Raw genomic sequence first — 24,148 nt, 5'->3', positions numbered from 1 at the left:
CAGCAGCTTCAAGGAGCCTGGGTACCTGGCAGTTCTTGCTGACCCAGCCAGAAGAGGCCAAATGATTCATTTCACTTTCAGGGACTATTACTGGGTTTCCATACTCCTTGGCACTATAAATAGCACTCCAGGGAGCACTCGGGCACACAGAACATTTTCTTTGCAGACTAGCTCGATATTTGCAGAAGAAAGTCACATGCTGTCTGGTTTAATACAAGTCACCTGTCCCTGAGTGGCTCCCAAGTTCTAAACAGAGACCATCCAGCATGCTCACAAGCAGCCTGCGTTCTTCCAGCAAATACTGTTGCCCTTGCTTGTACTGTGTTCTCTACCTGGTAGAAGCCTGAGTATTCTTCTTTCTATGTGGGGTGTGTGTGTGCGTGTGCGTGTGCGTGTGTGTGTGTGTGTGTGTGCGTGCGTGTGTGTGTGTGTGTGTGTGTGCGTGCGTGCCCATCTCTGGGGCCAAAGGTCAGCACTGGGTATCTTGATCAATTGCTTTACATCTTATTTGGGGGAAGGGTCTTGCACTAAACCTGGCGCACATGATTCTTCTCTGCTGGCTGGCCAGCGAGGGCCAGAATCTCCTTGTCTTCAACACGGCCCTCCCCCTCCCAAGCTGGGATTCCAAGCACAGGCAGTCACACTCAGCTGTTTCATACAAGTTGTATGGCTCACGTTCAGGGTCTCCCTGTCACCAGGGAAGCACTTTTCTGACTAGGCCATCTCCATCATTCTTCAAGTGACAAAGCTTTGTCTGAGTGCTGGGGCACTGTACTGTCCCCTCCTCCGCAGCTTCTTCTTCTGCAACGCCATCAACTTTATGGCGCAGTTTAGCCGTGGGTGAGAGCTCCCACTTCCTTTGTGCCTGTCTCCCTTCACACACTGTGACTCTGTGTCCTCCTAGCTGTCTCCAGCAGTTACCACCATAAGCAACACCCAGACACTGTTAGGGAATGAACCGCTGGTGGTGTCATTGCAGTCACACTGGAGAACCAGACTCACTGGACTTGACTTCCTGCCTAATAAATACCTTTTGAAACAATCTTGCGTTTAGCTTGGACTTTTCTGTCCCCCCTAGCAAATACCCTGTGCAATATGCCCAGTCTATTTGAGAAAGAAAACAAACAATAATGTCGTTACATTTAAATATATTCCAGGAACTTTTTGTTGTTTTGCTTAACCCCACCTCCACCCCTCACCCCGTGCCCCTTTTTAACCCCAGAGAGACAGGCCCGCTTGGTCCTCAGCTGCTCAGTGACATCCTCCTCCTTCCCAGGATTCTTTTTGCCCTGTCTGCCTTCACATTCCTCGGGTCTGCTGCTGTCAAAAATGATGTCGGAGCCCTTGTATGTTCTTTGCAGTGAAAACCCGCCTTGTTTTCTGTTGCTAGGAAACCCCCTTCCAGCTGCCACTGAAGAAATGTGCGGTGGTGGGAAACGGTGGGATTCTGAAGATGAGTGGCTGTGGCCGTCAGATAGATGAAGCAAATTTTGTCATGCGGTAAGAGAGCGCCCACAGAGTGGCCTGTGACACCTCTCCTCCTTCCCGTCCTTCTGTAAGCCCAGCACCTTTCAAACCTAGTGGCTTGCAATTAATCCCCTGGCACCTGTCTTTAGCTTCTCTTCAAGCCTGCATGCAAGTGAGACTAGGAATGCACGGAGGGGAGTGAGGGGCCTTCCCCGAAGCTGAGCAGGCTCCACGGTAGTGGAGGTGGCCTCTGCTGCTAATGAGGGCAGCCGGGAGAAGGGTAAGGGCTCAGATCTTCCCTGGGATTATACACTTGGGTGAGTAAAACCTTGGAAAGTGCTGTCTCCTCGGGGCTGACTGCATATGAATAAACATTTTAGTCCTTGCACCCTTTCTCCCTAGTTTCCCACAGAAGTATTAGAAAGGAACAAGGGGGAATCTAAAGGTGGGCTTTGTCCCTATGGAACGGGCAGGAAAGATGGGGACCAAACTTCATATCCCAGGGAACCTCAGTCAAGGGACTACGCAGGCAGCGTGGGGATGTGGGGACGCAGACGTGAGTTTTGGTAAAGGACAAGAGGTCGCTTCAGGGCAGTGATAAGAACTGCTAAGCCTGACCGAGGGAAGGCACCTTTAAAGTGCAGCCTGCCAGCCTGTGCTGGCGGAGTGTGAGCAAGCACCGCCCAGGAGACCGGTGTACAGTAAAGACAGCAACTGGCTGCACCTGTGCACACGGAGGTTGCTTGGCCGAGAAGGAAGAAAGATAGAGTGTTAAAGAGAGCAGCTCTAGATAGAAATCATGTGAGGTGACGCATGTCAAAGCCAGGTCAGGATAAGGAGTGGGCTCTGCGCTGAGAGGTATGATAGAGAAAGACACAGGGCCAAGTGATGGGGGGGATTCGGTGGGGGCGGGAGGGGGAGAGCAGTGAGGGAAATGTTGACCAATTAACGAGCTCAGGGCTAAGCATGGCCCCGGAATATGAATGCAGCTTATCTGTGACATAGTGTGTGGGGGGGGAGGGGAGGAAAACATGTCTCGTTAAGGAAACAAAAGACTTTGAGAGGTTGGAAGACTCTTTCAGGTGAACCCCAAAATTTCTAGGACATAGGAGTGACTGTGAACCAGGAACCCAAGGATTCTGTGATCAGAAGTGTGGTGACACATTGTTTATGACTTAATAAAGTCACTGGAGGTCAAAATGCAAAGCCAGCCACAGCCATAGAGCCAGGCAACCGTGACACACACCTTTAATCCCAGCAGCCACACCAGTTAGCTATAAAAAGCTGGGCAGTGGTGGCATACACCTTTAATCCCAGGACTCAGGAGACAGAGGCAGATGGGTCTCTGTGAGTTCAAGGCCACCCAGGGTTACATTAGAGTGAATCAGTCTAAAAGAGAAACAGCTCACACAAAGGAGATGTCAGCATTTTGGATCCCATGCTCTAGAGGGGTATATAAGATGGGAGCCGGGCATTGGGTATTCAGTCTGAGATTTATTCTCCAGCCACACTGAGGACAGGACAGCCCTTTCAGCCTGAGGTAGAGGGAAGAGCTGGTGGCTGGATGCTTTGCTTTTCCGATCTTCAGCTTGAAGCTTGGACCCCAGTATCTGTGTCTGGGTTTTTTTTTTTTTTTTTCATATTACAGATAAAGACTTACAGGTAAAGATTCCTAGCATCTACCTAAAAAACCAGGTGTATTCTTACTTCCAGAGATAGGGAGGCGGAGGCTGGAGGATGCCTTGGGCTTGTAGAGCAGCCAGCCTGGCTGAGTTGATGAGCTTCAGGTGAAAGATCTGAAGAGAGAGACCCTGGTTCAAAATATAGGAGGGAGAGTGGCCGAGGAAGACGCCGTTAAAGACCGCTAGCGTCCACACACACACACACACACACACACACACACACACGCACGCACGCACGCACACTCACACGCACGCACACACACACACACACACACACACACACACACACACACACACACACACGCCATGGGTGCATTGCAGGATGGGGGGGGCTAAGAGTTCTAATCCATCTTGGAGCTCTGAGCTGTCCCTGAGTGTTTCAAGTGCAGCCGTTGTCCTAGAGAATGCCACAGAGCCTCTCAGAGCAGAGTTGCTTTGCCATCAAGACATGTTGTTGAACTTGTAGCAGTGGGGGTGTGGGGTGTAGGTGTGGGGACAGGGTGTCCTTTGCGTTCTACCTGTCCTTCAAGAGTGCTCTAAGGTAACACAACCCGCTGTGGGGCTGTGTTTTCTTCCCCTCCGCTGCTTGTTTTATTATTCTATGCTTGCAGCGTATGCAGGTAACGGGGACAAGGACTGGGGCACCATTGATTTAAGACACCGAGTGCAGCCCTGGATGCAGGAGATGCCCGGTGCTGAATCCTTTCCTTGTCGCACCGTGGCCTGAGGAGCAAGGGTTAATAAGCTAAAGCGGAGCGGGTCTCACGGTGCATCCTTCTCTACAGCTCCAACGGGGGCTGCTTGGGTGTCACGAGACATGGGAGGAGGTGTAGGAGAAATAAGTACGCCATAGGATTGGGTAAATCTCACAGGAAGCAGAGGCAGACGAGGGGGTCAGGGAACCCCGATGCTGGCAGGCCCCCACTCCAATCCCTGGGTTATTACATGAGGCTGAGAAGCTAATAAAGAGCACGGGATTGGAAGGATGTGCCAACTGCACAGCTGAACAAGTTGGTGCTCTGCTTTGTATCATTGCACCTTTGCGGAGGAAGGAGATGGAGGCATCCCTCAGTCAACCCTCATCTTATGTACGCGTCTATGAATACCGTGTCGTTGTTGTGTTGACAGCCCTTTTGAACCTTCAACTCTCTGAAGCACAGCCAAGGGGCTTTCTCTAAACACGGGATGAAGAGATGTCAGGAGAGGTGTTACGGTGAGAGTCTGGTGCAGCAGCTCCCCCGGACCATATGTAACTAAGGAGTCCCATGGTTCTACCCACCACTGATGGTCTCAGCTCTCATCCTGTCCTGCAAGCTGGTCCACCCTGCCGAGCCTTCCCTTAAATGGGCTAACCTGTTCATCCTGGAGGGCGCATACTTGCCCTTGTGGATAACTGTCCTCATCCGGAGTGGGAGGCCTGTCCTATGAGGTTTTATTTGCCTGGGATTTAAGGTGACTCAAGAGAAGGGCTAAGGACACTAACACGTCTGCTTTAGCATCCAAAGTGCCGGCACAAAACTAAGGCAGAGATGCTGGTCTCTCCTCCTGCGCTCAGTTATCCTGTAGCCCAAGCAGGGGAGTCCAGCTTTTTAGCAAAAGCAGATTCTATTGCTCTTGGTGTGTATGTGTGTGTGTGTGGGGGGGGTATGTGTGCACATATGCACGTGTGCTAGCATGAACAGGGCCACCATTAGGAAGACGTGTAGAAGAGCCGACCTAAGCACGGGATTATCTCGTGGTGTCCCATTTATCCCAAATAGACTCAGCTAGGTTAGCCTTTTACACAGTCTGCTGTTGATACTATACAAGTTCAGAACTATTGAGTGCCCGGCGGGGGGGGGGGGTTAGAAAGCGTGCGGCATGGGTAAATGAAGTGGGGGAAAGGTCTCCACATAGCCTTGCCTATACAGTATACCTAGATTACAGTTGAGACTTCCAGGCCTGTCCTCCAACTATTCCATAATGTTCTTTACATAGACCTTTTAAAAATATATCCTTCAAAATGTTAAGAAAAAATAAAACAACCAATTTCCCACTTTTTTCAAAGTGCGCATTTACTCTTTAACCCAAAGCAGCACTTTGAAAATAATCTTGGGGGGGGGGTGGGGAGCTGGATGTGTGACTCAGTGGGTAGAGTACTTGCTTAAAACTGAATGTGAGAGGGCACTTGGGTCCCAGCACTTGGGAGGTGGATCAGAAGAACTTGAGGCATCCCTGGGCTACAGGAGACCCTGTCTCAGAACACCAGCGACAAATTCTTGAATTCAGTTTCTCTACAGCAAGAGTAAGGCAGAAGTAATAATGATCACACAGTGAAGACAGACTGTGTGGCTCCCAGTCACTGGATGGAAACAGCTTTGGAGCCTTTTGGATTGTATGAAGTGTAATGTTCTGCTTGCTTACACACACACACACACACACACACAGAGGCACATACGCACGCACACACACCCATAGCTACGTTTTTCCTTTGTTGAATCTTCTATCCAGCATGCCCATCCCTCACTCATCTCCCTTTTCCGTTCTTGGATCTCTTTCAGGATTACAAACATCACCATTATGGAGACAATTTAAACAACTAATATTTCTCTCAATTGTGCCAACAAGCAATAATGTGAAATTTGGGACACTTTATACAAGTATGCCTTATTAGAAACAATTTGACTGTATTAAATGGGCCTTTTATGCAAATCTATGTAATTATCAATTTAGGAATTGAGGAGCTAAATGCTCAGTGCACTTTTCCTAAGAAAAGAGATACAGGGAAACGGTACTGTTTGTGCTGGAAGAGGATGTTTACAGAGCAGAAGGCAGGACATCTCATCAATACGCACTGTCATCAGCTTCAGAAAGCCATGTCTAAAAATCTGTCTTGCTATCAGCACCCTCTGTTACAGGAAAACAAACAAACAAACAAACAAACAAACACCAGCCTTCAAATTTTATTGTTGTTTTGGTTTTGGGATTTTTGTTTGTGTGTTTGTTTACTTATTGATAAAACTTTTCTTGAGGTTTTACTATGTGCTAGGTGATATAAATGGATGCAGGCATATGAGTCACAGAAGAAAACAAAATAGTTGTACGTGCACACTAATTTTTTATTGACAAGGCAGGTTACTGGGACTCCCTAGCAAAGTTTAGAATTCTACAGTCGATTCTCAAATGTTAGCAAGGGCAGTCCAGACCAAAGCGTCCTTAAGGCAGCCACCCAAATTTTAGCCTGTGTATTATTTGGCAAGCCACCTTGCCTTTGTAAAGGTCAGTTAAATAGTGCAATCACACTGTTCCATGGGGCCTGGGTTGATGACTTGAGTACACTCTTCTGCAAGACTCCCCAGAAAGCCACGTGGGGTATGGTGTTGTCAAGGGCTTGTAGATGCCTCAAGAGTGGGTTTTGTGACCATCTATCTCCTCCCTAGCTTTCCACAGTGCCTACCGTTTGCTTTCAGTAAACATTCAACAAGTCACCAGCTAGCTGGCTGACTGACCTGTGTGTGGCTACAGAAAATCCATTTTTTTTTTTTTTATTACCCACAAGCAGATGAAAGGGAGATTTTTAATCAACATGGAGATGTTTCCATCTGGATGGCCTGGTGTGGCCAGAGTCACAGGGCTCAGAAGAAAGAGAAGCTGGGGTGGGGATCAAGTCAGCTGATACATGAGTGGGCAGTTTCTTCTCCCAGGGCACATGGGTAGGGGAAATTCAGCAGATCACAGAGACCACAATATTAGTAAAAACATCATTATGTATAAATAAATCATGCAAGCTAGACATGCCCTGATGTGGTAGGAATCTAATCTGACGTGGTTGGAGAGGAGAGATTCAACTTACAATGCATAATCAGATTTCTGTGGTCTTTCTGACAGGATCGTTTTGAACTTTGGCTGTGTGCAACATTAAAACTGAGACTTTTAAGCAGAGTTCTCTTGGTCCTTACTATGGCGCAGGGGTCTGGAGGCACTATGGCCAGGGAAATGTGTGAACATGATGCCCACAGGCAGAAAGCCACAGGTTTGGATGTGAAACAGCTGCTCCCCACTGTATACATACATTCATAAGGCATCATGACCAAAGGAAACAGGGCAGGGATGGAGTTTGGGTTATCAGTGGGGTGATTGCTTTCTCTCACGGAGAATCCATCACTTCTTAGTCTGGGAAGATGGCTCACTAGCTCACTAGCCACACACACTTGAGGTGATGTGTTCCACCCCCTCAGAAAAAGCATAAACTAGGCATGGTGGCATGTGCTATAACGCCAGTGTCATGGAAACAGAGACAGGAGGACCCTGGAGCTCACTGGCCCGCTGGTGCAGGCAAGCCAGTAGCTCCGGGTTCAGTGAGAGACCTTGTGTCACAAAATAAGGTGGACAGTGATTAAGGGGGACACTTAATGTTGACTTCTGGCTGCCACATACATACACATGAAGGTGCACTTGTGTAGCACGTGTGTGTGTGTGTGTGCGCACATGAGAGCATGCTGCACGCACATGGGTGCACACATGCATGTGCACATGCACACGGGTGCACACACACGCATGCACACACACACACACACACACACACACACACACCAAATAAATAAAGGAAGGAAGGAAGGAGAGAAAAGCACAAGCCCCCCAGAACTTTGGCAATGCTAATGGTTAATTAGTCATCTAATGCCATGAAAAATGTAAGGCACTGAAAACAGTTATTTGTGAATTGAGCCGGAATTAACATTCCTATTTGTGTGCCGATGCCCGACTTGATTTAAAAGTACATGCGCCATCCTGAAACGTTCCTCCTTGCATTTCTAGATGCAATCTCCCTCCTCTATCAAGTGAGTACACCAGGGATGTGGGCTCCAAAACTCAGTTGGTGACAGCGAATCCCAGCATAATTCGCCAGAGGTAAGACTTCATGTTTTCTCTTTGTGGGGACTGAAGAGGAAGGTTTGTGAAGTCATCAGCATCTTACAGGCCATGAGCATAATTCATCCTGGAAAACAAAGAGAGGAGCCATCTGGACCGGCAGGAAGGATGCAGGAGGGAATCGTAAATAAGCCAGGCGGTATTATGGGAGTCCTCAGTATTTCATGCTTCCTCTGGGCTCTGGCTTCTCTCTGTTAGAGACGGTGTAAATGACAGGGGGATCGATTGTTCCTCTTGCACAGCTCAGCATCCTGCCCACTCATCACTACTCATATCCAGCATGCTGGCTCTGGTCCGACTTTCCAGTCAGCCACTGCGAGCTGGCTTATTAAACCAAAAGCAAAGAAATGACCAGTTTGCCACATGCACACATCAAGGCAGCAATGTTTTAGAATGTACAAGAGTGTGCGGTTATATTAGATTGACTACACCGCATCAGGCTTTGGAGGGCAGATGGAAAAATCCCCAGTAGCATCAATTCCAGAATACTTGGCAGCCACTATGGGAGCATTTGTGTGTTGGGGGGTGGGGGAGGCAGTCTCCAGTTGACAAAGCCTACCGGTGAGCTAAGACTGTTTGGAAAGGAAAAGTGCAGGACACACCTGAGTCTGTCCCACTGGATTTTGAACTCGTTTGTGCAAGCACCCTTCAAAGTAATTTTTAAAAATACTATAATGCTCATCACTACCGCCAGGTTAGCTAGTATTCTTGGCAGGAGTTAAATTGTAGATTCTTGGTTCCTTATTTGTTTGTTACTTGTATGCTTTATGAGAACATTGTCATCGTCAAATCTCAGAGTGCTTTTTTGGTGTGAGATGTGAAAACCTAGGTTCTTGGTCAGATCGCTTCTGTCACAAAGACTGCTTTTTACATTCAAGCAAGTGTTAGTGCATCACTGGATACATCCTCTCCCTGACAGCTAATTACTCAACATGACATAAGGTATGGGGACCTGCCAGGAGTCTGTCCCTGAATAAGATAAAGCACAACATATTTTGGTTTCTTCTAGAGAAAACCAGCCTCAATCCAGGAGAAGATTCCTCTGTTATGAATGTGTGTGTCCTTCTGTGGCCAGGAGGTTTTTTGCAGGCTTCATTCATCAACAGATATTTTCTCTCTGTTCCTTCATGTGTATGTGAGCATATGTCTCCACACACATGTAAAGGCCAGAGCTCACATTGTATGTATTTCACAAGTACTTTTCCATCTAATTTTCTGAAAACAAAATATTTTTCTGAGATGCAAATTTTCTTATAACTAAATTTTAGAGTTCACTGATTAGCTTTGTTGGCTGGCTGACCTGCAAAGCCACGGGATCCTCACACCTCTAAGTTCTGGGTCCTCACTACTGCACGTGGCTTTTATGTAGTGCTGAGGATCCGAACTCAGGTCCTTACACTTGGGAGGAAGCACTACAAATGAGCCATTTCCCCAACTTCCTAGGGAACATTTTATGTATGCACTTTTCAAAAAAAAAAAAAAATACTATGACTTTTAAGGAGAGTAACTTGGGCTTAAAAAGATCAAAGCAGCATCTCTCTCTAAAGTTTATGACTTGTGTCTTAGATGGTGTTCCAGAAACTTCTGTCCCTTCTGCCGACTTCACTTTATCTTCCCTCCAAACTTAGAGCAATGTTTCACAGTTAGCCATGCATGGTGGTATCTGCAGTGTAGCAAGATCTTAGAAAGCAAGGCTGAAAACTAGAATTGAGCATAGTAGAGATGAGAAAGAAATGTCCCCAGGAGGCTATGAATGCACACTGCTTACATGAGAGGCAATGTTCTATAGTGGCAGATAGCATGGGTGTCAGGAGTTGGGTGTATAGCTCAGTGGTAGAGTGCCTGCCTGCCACATACAGTGCCCTGGGTTCGATCCCCAGCACCACCAATAGACCTGATTCTGAGTTTAATGCTTCTACATCTACTAGTTCTATAACCAGAGTTATTTAACCTCCTTTCTGTTAGTTGGGAATAAAGTTATTCATCTCAGGGCTACTGAGAAATTGAGATAATGTAACAGAGTTAAGGAAACCATGCTTACTGATGTCCCTAGTTGTTCCTTCAGAGGACCTCCTGTTGTAATACATAATGACCTTAAGTTAAACATGCTTTCAAATGCATTATCAAACACATGAGAAGCTGGGTGGTAGTGGTGCCCACTTTTAATCCCAGTACTCAGGAGGCAGGGGGAGGTAGATTTCAGTGAGTTTGAGACCAGCCTGGTCTGCAGAGCAAGTTCCAGGACAGGCTCCAAAGCTACACAGAGAAACGCTGTCTCAGAAAAAAAAAGAAAAAAGAAAAAAACCACATGAGAGAGTTTAAGGGCATGTATTTGCTTCCCTAGCGTCTCCAAACCCAAATGGAGAACAGAAAGTAGGATCCTAAAACCTGTAAAGGTCACACACAGATGCTTAAAACAAGAGCCAGGAACATTCCCTCCCTGTGTTGAACCTGAGAAAGGGTTTCCAGGGGCTGAAGGTCAGGAGCATCTGTCAGTGTCCAGCAGAAGCCAGCATAAATCCATCCAGGGGAATACTATCAGAGTCCTCTTTGTCATGTTCAAGCAAATGTGGTCTCATAGCAAGCACTTCAGTGCACTCTAGTCATTGATAAAGGTCATCTTCAGAGACAAAAGCCAAACAAAATAATCACCTGTATCAATGCCTGAGAACTTATTAAAATCGTCGGGTATGCGAAGTTACAAAATATGAAATCATCATAGCGTAATGTCATGAGTCAATAGAGAATTAAAAAAAAAAAACACAACAAAGTTGGAAATGAATAGCTATTTTATAAATGCACAGAATTCATTGCTGAAGTGACCTGACATCAGACTAGATACAACTGAAGAGAGACTTGGTAAGCTTGAAATAAAAGTGAGGATTTTCCTGACATTAAACCTTAACGTAGAGCTGTGTGATTACAGAATAGACGTAAATATTTAGACATTTCAATAATTAGTAAACATAATCCCATGCGAGTACTGGAAAGTGGTTGCAGAGGTTACACCTAGGGATTTATAGTTGGTATTCACAGACACAGCCATGACTGCGGTGAATGGTGAACTTGCATTTGAATTAATTCATTCTCTTGTGAAGGAAGCAACTTAAGGCAGGACGGGTTTGTTTGGTTCATGGTTCGAGAAGGCACAGTCAGTTACGGTAAGAAAGCATGGTGGTAAGACACGCAGCACAGCACCATGGCAGCAGATGTAGATTATGGAGCCGAGGCAGCTGGTGGCTTTGCCTGGGTAAACCAGGAAGCAGAGAGCTAGGCTGCCCCAAACGGCCCACTTCCTCAGTGACAGCTCCTAAGAAGGTGCCGAAACTTCCTCAGACACGTCTTAGTCAGGATTTCTATTGCCCTGAAGCAACACCATGAGCACTGCAGCTCTGATAAAGGAAAACATTTCACTGGGGTGGCTGACATTTTCGGAGGTTTCGTCTGTTACCACCGTGGTGCAACATGGTGTCATGCAGGCAGACACGGTGCTGGAGACGCAGAGTCCTACATGTCTGCTCATTTTGTCACTCATCTTTACATCAGCACATTCTGATATTTTGACGGCAAAGCGTTCTTTGAAGTATGGAAAACTGAGTTTTCTTCCCAGGAGGCTCTGTCACCGTCTACATCAAGCCGCTTCCCACTTGTGCCCACCCCACAGCAGGTGACCTCCTCCGCTTTCCCTAAAGGTGGACTCACGGAGCTTGTGAGCCACGTTCTTGGCTCGCTCCCTGTCTTGGAATGATATCTGCTCTTACCCCCCCTCCCTCTCCCCCCCCCGCCGCAACTCTAGGAACTAATGGTGGCGCTTCTCATGTGCGTTCATACTCCATTTTAAAGGGGCTGTGCCTCATCTTTTACTCAAGTAGTCCCTTCTCGCTCACCTCCTCCAGGCTAGTGATACCCATCCCTTTCACTGAGAAGCTAGAAACCAGAAGGAACCGTCTGTATCCACAGCTTTCACATCAGACATGCCACCCGTGTGAGCCACCACGTTCTCAGAGCCTGGTGTATAGTCTCTTCTATCTGAAGGGTTCCCATCTAGTTTCATAATTTCCAACACTATGTTATTTCCCTCCTCGGCTTTTATTGTCAACTCCAGGGTTGAATATCCCGTTTGGATGCCTAACAGGCATATTAAACTCAAACCACTAGCATTTCCAGCCACTTTACTCCCATTTACATATCCTGTAATCTTTTCTCTGTTTCTGAATTCAAAACCTTTAAAGTCTTTAAACACAGGAAGCTTTTTCACCTCCTCCGCGGTCACGTGCTCACTACTTTTGTTCATGTCTCTGATCATGTCTCTGAAATAGTTTCTTTCATTTTAGGCTTCTGTCCCTCCTGCTTAGCCCACCTCTTGGGTTTCTGCCTCTCCCTTGCGGTCTCTTTCTCTATAGTCTGATGTGTGATACTATCACCTGCAGATTACATTTCCTTGCAGACCAGTTTTATGATATCTCCTACTTTGGGGTGTGTATTAGTCAGATTTTCTAGAGGAATAAATCCAGAAGAACACATTTGTATTAAAAGAGGAATCATTACATTGGCTTCCACAGTATGGGAAGTCCACCCCTGGTACCTTCGCACTGGTGAGGCTAAAAACCAGGTTAGGTGACTCTGCTGTCCCAGTCTGGTGCTGATTAACTGGAGGATCCCTGGAGAGCCACTGGTCCTCAGCCCACCTGCATTGGATCCTAGGAAGTTCTTATGTGCCATAAGGTTGTCACTCACACGATCCTTTCACACCGATTAACCTAATCAAGGAAGTCTCTCCCTTATAGACTGGCCAGAGTCTTGTCTCATAATTGATTCCTGTGGTGGTTTGAATAAAAGAGAAATCTTCCCCATAGGTTCAGGTATTTGATCACTTGGTCCTGAGTTAGTGGTACCGGCTGGAAAAGTTGTGGAACCTATAGGAGGAGGTGGACCCTGGAGGTAAAAGGATGAGTCACGGGGGCAGGCTTTGAGGGTTGGTAGCTTTGCTATATTTACAGTGAACACTTTCTGCTTCCCTGTGTGTGGTTGAGATGTGATCTCTCTGCTTCAATACCCAACCGCCTGTTGCAGGCCTTCATTGCCATCGTGGACTCTCCCCGTGGAACCGTAAGCCAAAATACACTCTTCCTTAAGTTGCTTTTGGCCGTGGTGTTTTGTCACAACAATAGAGAGGTAACTGATACAATTGCAACCAAGATTAGCCATCACAGGGGCACTGGAGTGGACTTCAGGTGTGGGAGAGGGCAAACAGAGCAAGTATACTTACTCCATAGTACACTTGCAAGTATACTTCCTGTTGCTGTCTACTGGCTTCCCATTTCTTGTTCTCCTTCAAGCATCCCACGGGTAAGCCGCTCCTTCCCAAGGCAGTAGCAAAATCCAACTGGCGATTTCCCCAAATGTGTTAGAACTGACCAGCACCACATCAGTGGTTCTTATTTCTATCTTTTAATACTTTGGCATGTTAAGATCCACAGCACATTAGACCCTTTGCAGTAGCACAAAGTAGAAGAATTAGCCTGTCCTTGGCCATCTCAGACTTACACACCATTTCTGCATGCATGTGCATGCATGTCCACACACGTTTAGAAGTGTTTGTGATGTACATGGCAGGTAGCGGTCCACAGTTCACATCAGTTGTTTTCCTTGATATACCTTTATGTATTTTACTTTATTATTGAGGCTGTGTCCCACTGAACCTGGAGCTTGCCAATTCCATCTAGTCTAGCTAGTGATTCCCCCTGGGAACCCCATCTCTGCTTCTGAGTGTTGGCTTTGCTGGTTGGGCTGGCACACCAGGTGGCTTTATGTGGGTCCTAGAGATAGAGACTCAGGACCTCATGCTTCTATGGTGAACACTCTACTGAGTTATCTCCCTGAGCCCCTGCTTCGTCTTTCAGACACGTTCTCAAATGGGCTATTTGTAATTTATTTATATATATATATATATTTTTTTGTTCTGGAGTTTTGTTTCTGCCTTCCCTGGTGCCCAGGGAAGGAACTCTGTGATGATTGCTGTTATGGTGAAGATGTCAATGAGCACTGAATAGAATTTGCTTATAATGTTAAGTCAGGGTTTCCTGTGGGGGTGGTGTGGGTGGTGGGGGAGAGGGATTTTGGGAAAGCATCACCACACCTATCATAACTCGATTAGATATTAAAATATTCTTCTTAGGTGACTTTCAGAAATTTAAATTTATCTACTCACATTGTAGAATCGCTTTCTCAAAAGCATAGTTTTGTATGTTGGGAACAAGAGATATTTTTTTAGGCTGGGGTATTCCTGTGCACTTGCTTAGGTGCGGGTTATAGATTGAGTTCAGGGCTATATCTTTGTTTTGCCACTGGCCAAACAAATATCCCAGACCTGGGATATGTATATTTGTGATTCTTCGAAGATGTTTTTCTGTCTCTTGGAAGTATATCTTAATTTGGAGACTCAGTGTCCCAAGACATGTTTGTAAATTTAGTTGGGTATGGTGGTATACACCCATACCTATGAACTTCTATGCAACCTTGACAGATTGAGTTTAAGCCTGGGCTACACAGTGAAACCCTGTCCTCCTGAGCCCCCAAAGGAGCAAAGATACAAACCCTACTCTCCTCCTGAGCCCACAAACAAACAAACAAACAAACAAACAAACCCTGTCCTCCTCCTGGACCCCCACAAAACAAACCATGGTCTCTTCCTGAGCCCCCAAACAAACAACAACAACAAAAACTCTCAAACAAAACATAATGTTGTTGCAAAGAGAAAAAAGCCTGGGAACACCCCCCCCCCCACGCTGTATAGATATCCTGCTGTTTCCAGTGGGCTCCTTGACTCCTGGAGCCCTCCCTTGGCAAGGCCTGTGTTTTGCATGTCCCTCTCCTCAACGTGATAACAAGCCCTCGGATAAAACGGTTTTTATGGACGAGTTCTCATCACTGACGAGGGATCATGTTTTATTCCTCTCTAATTTTTTTTTTTTTTTTGTATTTTAAGCAGAGCTACCCGTTGAAAAGTTAATGTTTTCATAAAATGGAATAAACCTTTCGTGGAAGAGGTGCCAACACTTTGACTCTCTCTTGGGCCTGGAAACAGAGGGCCAAGGGCAAAGACAGAATTTTAGGCAGAAATTAGAAAGCAATCTTCAGTGGTCTCTGCCTCATGCCATGTTGGCAGCGAGCTCTTCCCAGGAAAAGATTAATGATGGCTTTTGGGAACTAATGGGAAACAGACCTGACTGTCCTGTGACACAAAGACCATAGGGCAGAGGTCTGCGGCCTGCCTCAGACTGGAGCCTTGAGAGCTTGATGTCCACCCCCCTCCCCACACACACACCACAACACTTCCCTTTCTCCCTTGGGTCACCGCATCTCATGCCATAAACTCTGTGCAGCAAAGAGGCTTGTGTCTCGGATGTGTGTTGGATAATGACTTGTGCCCGGTATCATTGAAAACTCCCAGGTACAGGCTTCCTAACATGGCTTCTTATTAGATGGCACCATTTTCCACAGCCTTTGTGCTGTGGAAGAGTTCCTGGTTGTTGCTAGTCGAAGAGGTTATTATTATCGAGTGAGTGTTTGATGCTAGTGAGCCAGTGATTTGGAAGGTGGAAACCAGTATGTGTTCATACCCAGGACTCCATTTCTGCTACTTTTGTGTTCTTGAGATCAGTTCTTACCAGAAGACCCTCGTACTTGTTTCTCTGCCTGGGTTGCGTTGTTGACGTTCCCTCTGATCTGTTCCCTTCACGCTGATGTTCACCAGGGTTGCTTTTGAGATCTCCCCGCCCCCTCTTCTCTCCCTTCCTTGCTATAGCTCTGCTTATCCTCTGTCAGTTTTGACTATCAGCTTGATTGGATCATGAAGTACTTGGCACTGGTGAGGGATTCTTTTGAGGGTCTGAGTTATATGCCTGAGTGTGCACTAGGACAGAAGATCGGCTGCGAATGTGGGCCGCATCATCTCATGGGCTGGAGTCCCAAACTGAATAAAAAGGGAAGAGAGAGAAAACCAGCTGTGGCTCTGCCCAGATGTGAGCAAGCAGTTCCAGCTTAGGGGTGGGGGGAGAGGGCATTCCCATGAACTGTATGTCTTCAAATCCCAGGATAAATAAAATAAATCCTCCTTCTCCAACTTTCTTCCTGTTTCGGATTTAGTCGTAGAGAGGTCACCTTCCCTTGGAGAACTCACCCAGGGCCTTCAGCTTTGGCCTTAACCGCCACTAGTGTAGATCTATCCCAGACCTCAGGTACATTCTCTACTTCAGACAGCTGTATGTCTACATCCATTTAGAAGTCCTACTCCACATTCAGTGTCCCACAATGCATCAGCCATCATTCCCATCAACCCTCTTTTGCTCTGTGATGCCTTCAGTCTTCAAAACAATAAAATAAAATTTATTCGTGGAGAATTTCACACAAGAATACAATGTATTCTGAGCATATCCATCTACCACACCCCATCCGACTCCTTGAAGACCTGCTCTACACTAGCGCTACTTATCGCTGCTTATTTGTACATGGTATAGGACTGACCACTGGAGCATGGGTCACACCCTTAAAGAAAACTGACTCTCTATTCCCCAGTGACCAACAACTGCCAATACCTCCTCTCCTAGGGGTGTGGCCACGAGAGCCCAATCCCCATTCATGCTGGAATTTTGACAACTTGACTTCCTACAGCCCTCATGCTGTGGGTCCTTGTGTTCAACGGTCCTGCCGTGCAACCTTCCTCACAGGTTCGTTGAGGAAGAAGGAGCAGACAGGAGAGAAGAGCCAGAGAGTAAGGAGTGTTTTAACCCTTCTTGCGCTAACATCTGGTGTGCATGGTAACAACACTCTTGTCCTGCCACGGTCCATGTATGCTCAACTACAGAGCCCCATCAGCGTGACCTGCAGACTGTCAACAAACTGTACTGGCCCATCACTTCCACACTCTTTGGTCTGGCTCTGACAGTCCCTGGCCATGAACTCCAATAATAGTATCCTAATATCTTCCTTAAGTCCCTTTCAAAAGATGTTCTCTTACAGTATAGTTTTGTATTAAGATCCCAAACCAATATTTTTCACTAGCCCATCATATCTTGTGCACAGAATTGCAGCCCACAATCCCGTTCCGTTTTCTCCCGTTGGTCTCACACTCCAGCATCACTTACCTGTCTGATGGACCTGCTCACGCACCTCTGAGCATGCACTCACTCTTCGCATCGCATGCTCATTTCCGTATGTCACTGATGAGGGTGAGCCTTCCAAAGTGTTAGGTCCTTTTCCACATTCTTTTATTCTCAGTGTCCCATTGAGAGTTTGTCACAGAGTGAGACTCCATTAAGTACCAGGATGGTTATGTGCAGTTCTGGGGAGATGCTCTGTTGCAATATTTTAACTAACTAAGTAGATTTAAAACCTCACAAGACAACTGAAAGCAGAGACAAAAGTATCACCATGCCCTGCTCGAGCATGGGGAATTTCCACCAACTGCAAGGAGTAAGGGATAGGGTTGGAAGTCACAATCCTAAACCGAGCCAGTGTAACCAGAATAGCACAGAAATCTGGGAGAAGATGGAAAGTGATGGTGACTCACCCCCATTCTCCCAGGGCAGAGAAACACAGAGAATCCCAAAGGCAAGTCTGTAGCTTTCCTAGCTAGCTGGTCCCTGGATGGTCACACCTTTGCTATATCTCTTCTTTCTGTGTCCACTTTCCAATCTTGCTTCACAACCCACAGCCCTGCAGTGGACCAAGGGTGCAGGAGAGAGACATGGCTCTAAAGGCCAGGATGCTCGAAATCTCCAGGAGGGCAGTCCAGGGTGTTGGCAGGGGGGATGACAGCCCTTGCACTTGGGGAAATAGAGGTTCAACTTTTCTGTCATTGAACGAAGAACTCAATTCCATACATGAATCCCGAGTCATCAGACAACCTGCCCAATGACCCTTTCATAGTTTAGCAGAACTTGTAGATGAATGTTTGCTAGGCACGAGGTGGGCTCAGGACTTGACACCACAATGTTCTCTGTGAGTCTAGACCCAAGAAACAAAATGTACAAATACCTAAATGATTGGCGCCTATACACCTATAGCCCCAAGAATAGTTTGAACACCAATCTGAAGCCGAATGTGATTTGGAGATGAGTTTTTTCCCCTTTGTTTTGTTTTTTTCTGCTACTTAAAAAAAAAATTGGAAAATAATCAGCATCCCCTACAGTCCTGTAACTCAAGGAAAAGTGACTTAAATAAACACAGGAAAAGACATGGATAAAAATGGTTTTCCAGAGGGACTAGGAGAAAAATCCAAAGCATGGAAGGAGGGTGTCAGGATCCCACCTGAAGTTGATATTGATAGTTGATGGGTTCTAGCAAAGGAAGAGTTGGTTTCCTGTAGGAGTATGGTCTCTGGTAAGTCAACCATGTTTCAGTAGTGATCCCATTCCTATGCCTATATGGATAGTACAAATTGGATTCAGAGAATTATCAAAACAGAACAAAACAAAAAATGAAAATGTAGGAAGCTGAAATCAGGGGAGACAAGTGAAGGTTGTGTCCTGGAGAAGTTAGGGGAACAGGTAGGGAGTGGTGAATATGACCGAAATACAGTGTATGCATGTATGACAATCTCAAAGAATTAGTAAAAATGGTATTTTCTCACTTTAGGGAGAACAAGATGGGTTGGGAAAACATACTCATAACAGGTCCTGGTGGCACATACCTTTAATCCCAGCACCCAAGAGGTAAAGGCAGACAGATCTCTGAGGCCAGCCTGGTCTACAGAGTGAGTTCCAGTTCCAGGACAGCCAGGGCTACACAGAGAAACCCTGTCTTTAAATAAACAACCAAACCAATAAAAAGGTGTGGGGGGGGGACTGAGCAAAGTAAGTCAAGGCCACAGTGAGCTATAGAGAGCAAGTACAGTTAGTTCAAAAGGCAAAGTCCTTCATATTCAACTTTAAGAATGTAGAAGGAGAAAAACAAACAATACACCGAGATGAAATGAATATTGTTCAAAATCACATAAAGGAAAAGGTAAGATTTATCCTCCAGGCTTAGGTTTTCCAGAGGAGAATCAGGAACAGGTCTGGGGAGATGACTCTGAGGGCAGTGTTTACAGTGCCAGCATGAGACTCAAGGTTCAGATCCCAGCACTCATGTGAGCTTGAGAACTGGGAATCAGACCCCAAATTCTCATGAAAACTGGTGTGGTATATGCTTATAACCCCAGAGCTGGAGCAAGTGGAGATGGGTAGATCCCTGGAGCTTTCTGGTCAACCAGTCTGGTCAAATTCATGAGCTTTTGTGAGGGACCCTATCTCCAAAGTCAAGAACAAGACCCAAGAAAGTAGAGAGTGATAGCGAAAGATGGAAGACAGCTGATCTCAAACTCTGACCTCCACAGGAGTACACACATACGCAGATGCATACTGCACATGCGCGCGCACACACACACACACACACACACACACACACACACCCCACAGGAAGAGGAGGAAGTAATATCAACAAGAAAGAATTAAAATCAAGCAATCATCAGGGATAACCTTTTTTTTTTAATAAAAGAATTTTAAGCCCCCCAAACCCTTGCAGAGTCAAACCAGGACCCAGCATACAGAAATATTTATCATATTCTAGGCTAAAGTTGTCAGAAAGGACTCACACTTTGATGTGTTGTGACAAAATTGTAGCCATCAGAGATAGGAGGAAAAGTCTTCAGTCAGAAAAGTATGATTTTGCTTATGAAGGAACGAGATGGCGGTGGCTTCTCTCTCTCTCTCTCTCTCTCTCTCTCTCTCTTTCTGTGTGTGTGTGTGTGTGTGTCACAGGATTTCTGGAAAGATGTCACAGTGGCACAGGTTTGATGGGCACTGTCTTCATCTGGCCTAGCTGACATGCTTATGTAATACAAGTACTCCAAGAGTACATTTCTGAGGCCCTTCGTGAATTATTTGATTATAAATGGGTACTGTGCACATGTCTGTTATAGATGCATGCTAGAGCTGAGAGCCAAATACTCTGAAATGAGGAGTTTAGTGTGAATAACTGGGACTCAGATCTAGAAGAAGCAGTGTGAAGACTTGGGAGATGGTGATGCGGTGCCTTCTGATGTTGGTCATGGGGTCTGAAGGAGCCTTGATCTGTTGTGTTTGAGGTTGGCCTATCCTGCTCTTCCCCTTTCTAGCTACTAATGGGATGCAGGTATAGTTTGTTGAACTGTTTAATCTGTCATCAAGCAGCATCAACTAAAGGGGCTGAGGTTTGGGGGAAGGGAACGTGAGGAGCAGGAGGAGGAGAAACGAGGCAGATACCTGATTGGTTACAGCAATGTGGTCTATTCTGCCCTCAAAGTCTCTGGCTAGATAACAATAACTAGGTTAGGTGGCAGATCCCACCTGGGTGAGCTTGCTCCTTTTTCTTGAATATAGACATTTGTAAGTTATGGTTATACAAACAAACACATGCAAAGAAATAAAGAGAGGAAGACCAAATTGAAGGAAGGAAGGGAGGGAGGAAGGAAAGACTCAGGGATGTTTTCTTTGTAAGTACTTAGTAAAGGACCAATGGCAGAGGGCATTGCACGGCCTCCTCTCTCAGCTGGAGTGTAAGTTGTTGCCTCTGGTCTCTCCTCTAGCCAGGAGAGCACAGAGCGGCAAGAGGCTCTCTTGGGATCTGGGTGCAACATAGTCTTGAGTGTGTTTGTCACCCCACTTATCGTGACTTGAAAGTTGTCCTCTGACCTCCGCAAATGTGTTGTGGTACATATGCACACATGCACCTACACAGATAAGTGATACATATAATTAAACATTTTTCAAAGATGAATCATCACAATGGCTGGAACAAGTTACGAAAATGGTGTCTTTAAATAACAGAAGTGCACGCTTGCTTTCACAGTAATGGAGACCAAGGCTCCAGCAGCGTCCTGTGTTCCTCGAACTGTTTGGAGCCTTTCCCCACCTCAGCCAGTTCTGTGGTCTCCTTCCTGTGCTCGCTTCTCCAGCCCCTTCTTATGCGGGCATCGGGCTAGGGCCCACTCTAACCATGACCCCATTTTGACATAATTATGACAACCTCTAATGAGCCAGTTTCCAAGCTTGCATCCTGAGCTTCAGAATGTGTGTTAACTTTGGGGGAAGGGGGACAGGGATTCAATCCAGGTCAAGGCTAAACACATCAGAAACAAGGAGCAAACTACAAAAATAAAGAGTATTCATATGCATACTCCCTCACCCCAGGATCTTACTTTCGGTTTGTAGAAATGACAGGAAAAATGATTTATATCTGCCTCCAAAATTTTAAATTTGTTCTCATCATAAAATCATGAAAACATGGAAAAGCCACAACCATTTGGAAAAGTGCAGTTGCCTTAGCTCTAACAGATGTCTCTTCTCTATAGATATATAGTATTCAGACATTCATAAAAACTGGGGAAGCCTAGGGAGGTGACTGGATATAGAGGTGGAAAGATCTGGAAGAGGTAAATACAGATGGCTCCTAAGATTAGCAAATATTCAACTGCATTAACAATTAAATACTTTCACATCAAAACAGCATGCTCTCTATTTTTAACTACCAGAGTAGCAAAAATAAAGAGAAAAGCTGTGGATGCTTCCCCAGTCTCCTCGGCTGCTCAATAATGGGAGTGTAAATCATTGCAGTGTTTCATGGAGGAAAAAGAAAGAAAGAATTAACAAGTATTGAGAACTTTTAAAGCATCCCCACCCTTTGAGTAAAAACACCTCTAACAAAATCACTCATAAAGAAACAATCTAGAAAGGTGTAACGTTTAAAAGATCAGATGGCAAAGGGGCCACTGAACTGCGTATCTCTCCTTCAATGGTGTTCGGGTGTTGTGTAGGAACCTGGAGAAGTTAGCCTACAGGTAAAGGCTCTGTCTAAGGCCCTTCCGAGCCGTGTGTGTGTGTGTGTGTGTGTGTGTGTGTGTGTATGTGTGTGTGTGAGTGTGTGTGCGTGCGCGTGAGTGTGTGTGCGTGCGCGTGAGTGTGTGTGCGTGAGTGTGTGTGCGTGCGCGTGCATGCATGTGAGTGCGTGTGTATCCACATCAAGGCTCCCCAGCTCCTGATCTCTCCCCATTTAGCTTAGTTCATTATTCAAGGAGCTTGGGTTCATGTCCCACTGACTGACCCCATATCCTATTGGCTGAATCTGGATCCCATTGACTGACCTGGCATCCTATGTACTGATCCCTCTTCCCACCGACGGCACCTGTATCCCATTAATCAAGTCTGGGACTCATTGACTGAGCCCTCATCATGTTGGCTAAATCGACATCTACTTGACTGGCAAGGAAGTGGAGAAGGAGCCTCTGCTGTATTGGGAACCCAGTTCTTTTATTTACTACACCTCCAATCTAAAGCATAACATCTATCCAGGGTCTTTAAGTGACTCAGAAATACTTCTGATGTAAAGGGTGTTCATTTGTTTGTTGTTTTTTTTTTCTAAAATAATACAAGTGTGGTGGCACATGACTTTAATTCCCAGCGATAGGGAGGCAGAGGCAGGCCAGCCAGAGCTTCATAGTGAGAACTTACCAAAATAGAGATGTATCTGTATATGATCTTATTGAAATAACACAGATACAGACAGCAGGCACTCTTGGAAATGTCCCGGTGATTTCAAACATGCCTTTGGCCATGGCTTATTTTCCTTTTCTGCATTATATTTTTAATCTTTTCTAAAAGAGCATGAATTAATTTCATGATCATCATTTTCCACCAAAACCAGAGAACAAATGTTAAATAAAAACAGGGATTATTGAAAAACAAGCACGAGAAGAGAATAAATATACACATGGCTTTGTTTTTCATTTTGGGAGCATGAAGAGATATTTTAAAAAGACTTAACACCCACCTCACTTAGGCTTTTCCGTGGCAGCACAAGCTGTGGCTCGTGACAGGGTAGATACAGGGGCATAGGTAGCTATTTTAGTTTGAATTCAGAGCCTGTGTTTGTCTTAGGTAATAGGTAAATATATGCACAGGCATGTATGTAAGTAAGTATGTATGTATGTATGTGTATATATATGTATATGTACATATATATATATATATATACATATATGGTGTAGTATTTGATTATATAGGGTGATATTTAAGGTCAGTAGGCAAATAAGTTAATTTACCTATTCTAGTAGTTCCTTTTTCCCGTTACTTTCCTTACTACTGTTGTCAAACACCTCCAAGGAAGCAACTTCACAGAAGAAAGGCTTGTGTGTACCCAAGGTTCGCGTGCACCATGCATGGTGGCAGAGAAGGCACAGTGGCAGGGACAGCTCTCGGCCATGGCCACAGGGATATGAAGCTGCTAAGTCACATGTGAGCAAATTGAGTCAGAGTTCAGACAGGCATTGGTATTGGGGGCGGATGGTAAGCCCTCATGACCCGACCCATGTGACCCACTTCCTCCAGCCAGGTTCCACTCCCCAGGGGTTTCCAAGCCTCCCCAGATCATGCCTGGGAACCGGACACAAAGGAGTCATTCCACTTTCAGACCGCATGAAGAAAAAAATCATTGGGAATAGTGATTGCTTGTGCTGAAAGCCCAGCGGACAGTGTGCATCTGACCTCGCCCCTAGGTGACCCGTAATAAAGTCACTTGCCGCTTTAAAATTCCTTCAGCAAATGGGTAACCTTTCCTGTCAACTGTGACAAGAAAATTCATGTTCTCAGGCGTCTTTTTTTTTTTTTCCTTTCATTCTTCCTTAAATGTTACAGATTTTCTTTTACACCAAGTTGGAGGTTTTCTAATGCAAATCAATTCCTGAAGGAAGGCTGTTAGAAGAGAGAGGACCCCATGATTCTCCCCTCTGAGGCCATCTCTGCCTCAGCATCGTCAGCACAAGTCCCTCCAACCCAGCTTGTGAGTCTGACTGACGCTTTGTCTATAAACATTTTCTTTCTTTAATATCTAAGCACATTTTAAAAGCATACTGTACCTTTTTAGAGTTTTTTTTTCTGTGTCTGGCCCTGACTTCCCTAAATGCCTGCAGCATTCTCTGACCAAATGAGACAAATCTTAAACTGCTCTGTGTACATGGGGCTGGTGCATGACATTGGAGAGTGACTCCAATCTGCAGGCGGGGAGTCGTGTCTGTA

At 45.7% G+C, this 24,148-nt stretch overlaps 1 protein-coding gene across 1 annotated transcript in view; it reads left to right on the top strand.

Annotated features, from left to right (window-relative positions):
- St8sia1 (ST8 alpha-N-acetyl-neuraminide alpha-2,8-sialyltransferase 1) overlaps positions 1–24,148 on the top strand; it is a 71,013-nt gene that overhangs the window by 28,576 nt on the left and 18,289 nt on the right. Inside the window, exons 2-3 of the mRNA XM_051173373.1 lie at positions 1,391–1,500; positions 7,944–8,036. Of these exons, the coding sequence (XP_051029330.1) occupies positions 1,391–1,500; positions 7,944–8,036 (203 nt within the window). The remainder of the gene's footprint in view (positions 1–1,390; positions 1,501–7,943; positions 8,037–24,148) is intronic.

This window comes from Phodopus roborovskii, unplaced genomic scaffold (assembly GCF_943737965.1).
Source record: "Phodopus roborovskii unplaced genomic scaffold, PHOROB, whole genome shotgun sequence".
Taxonomy (NCBI): Eukaryota; Metazoa; Chordata; class Mammalia; order Rodentia; family Cricetidae; genus Phodopus; species Phodopus roborovskii.
Note: the sequence above shows the minus strand (reverse complement) of the source record. Positions and strands in the feature narration are given on the sequence as shown.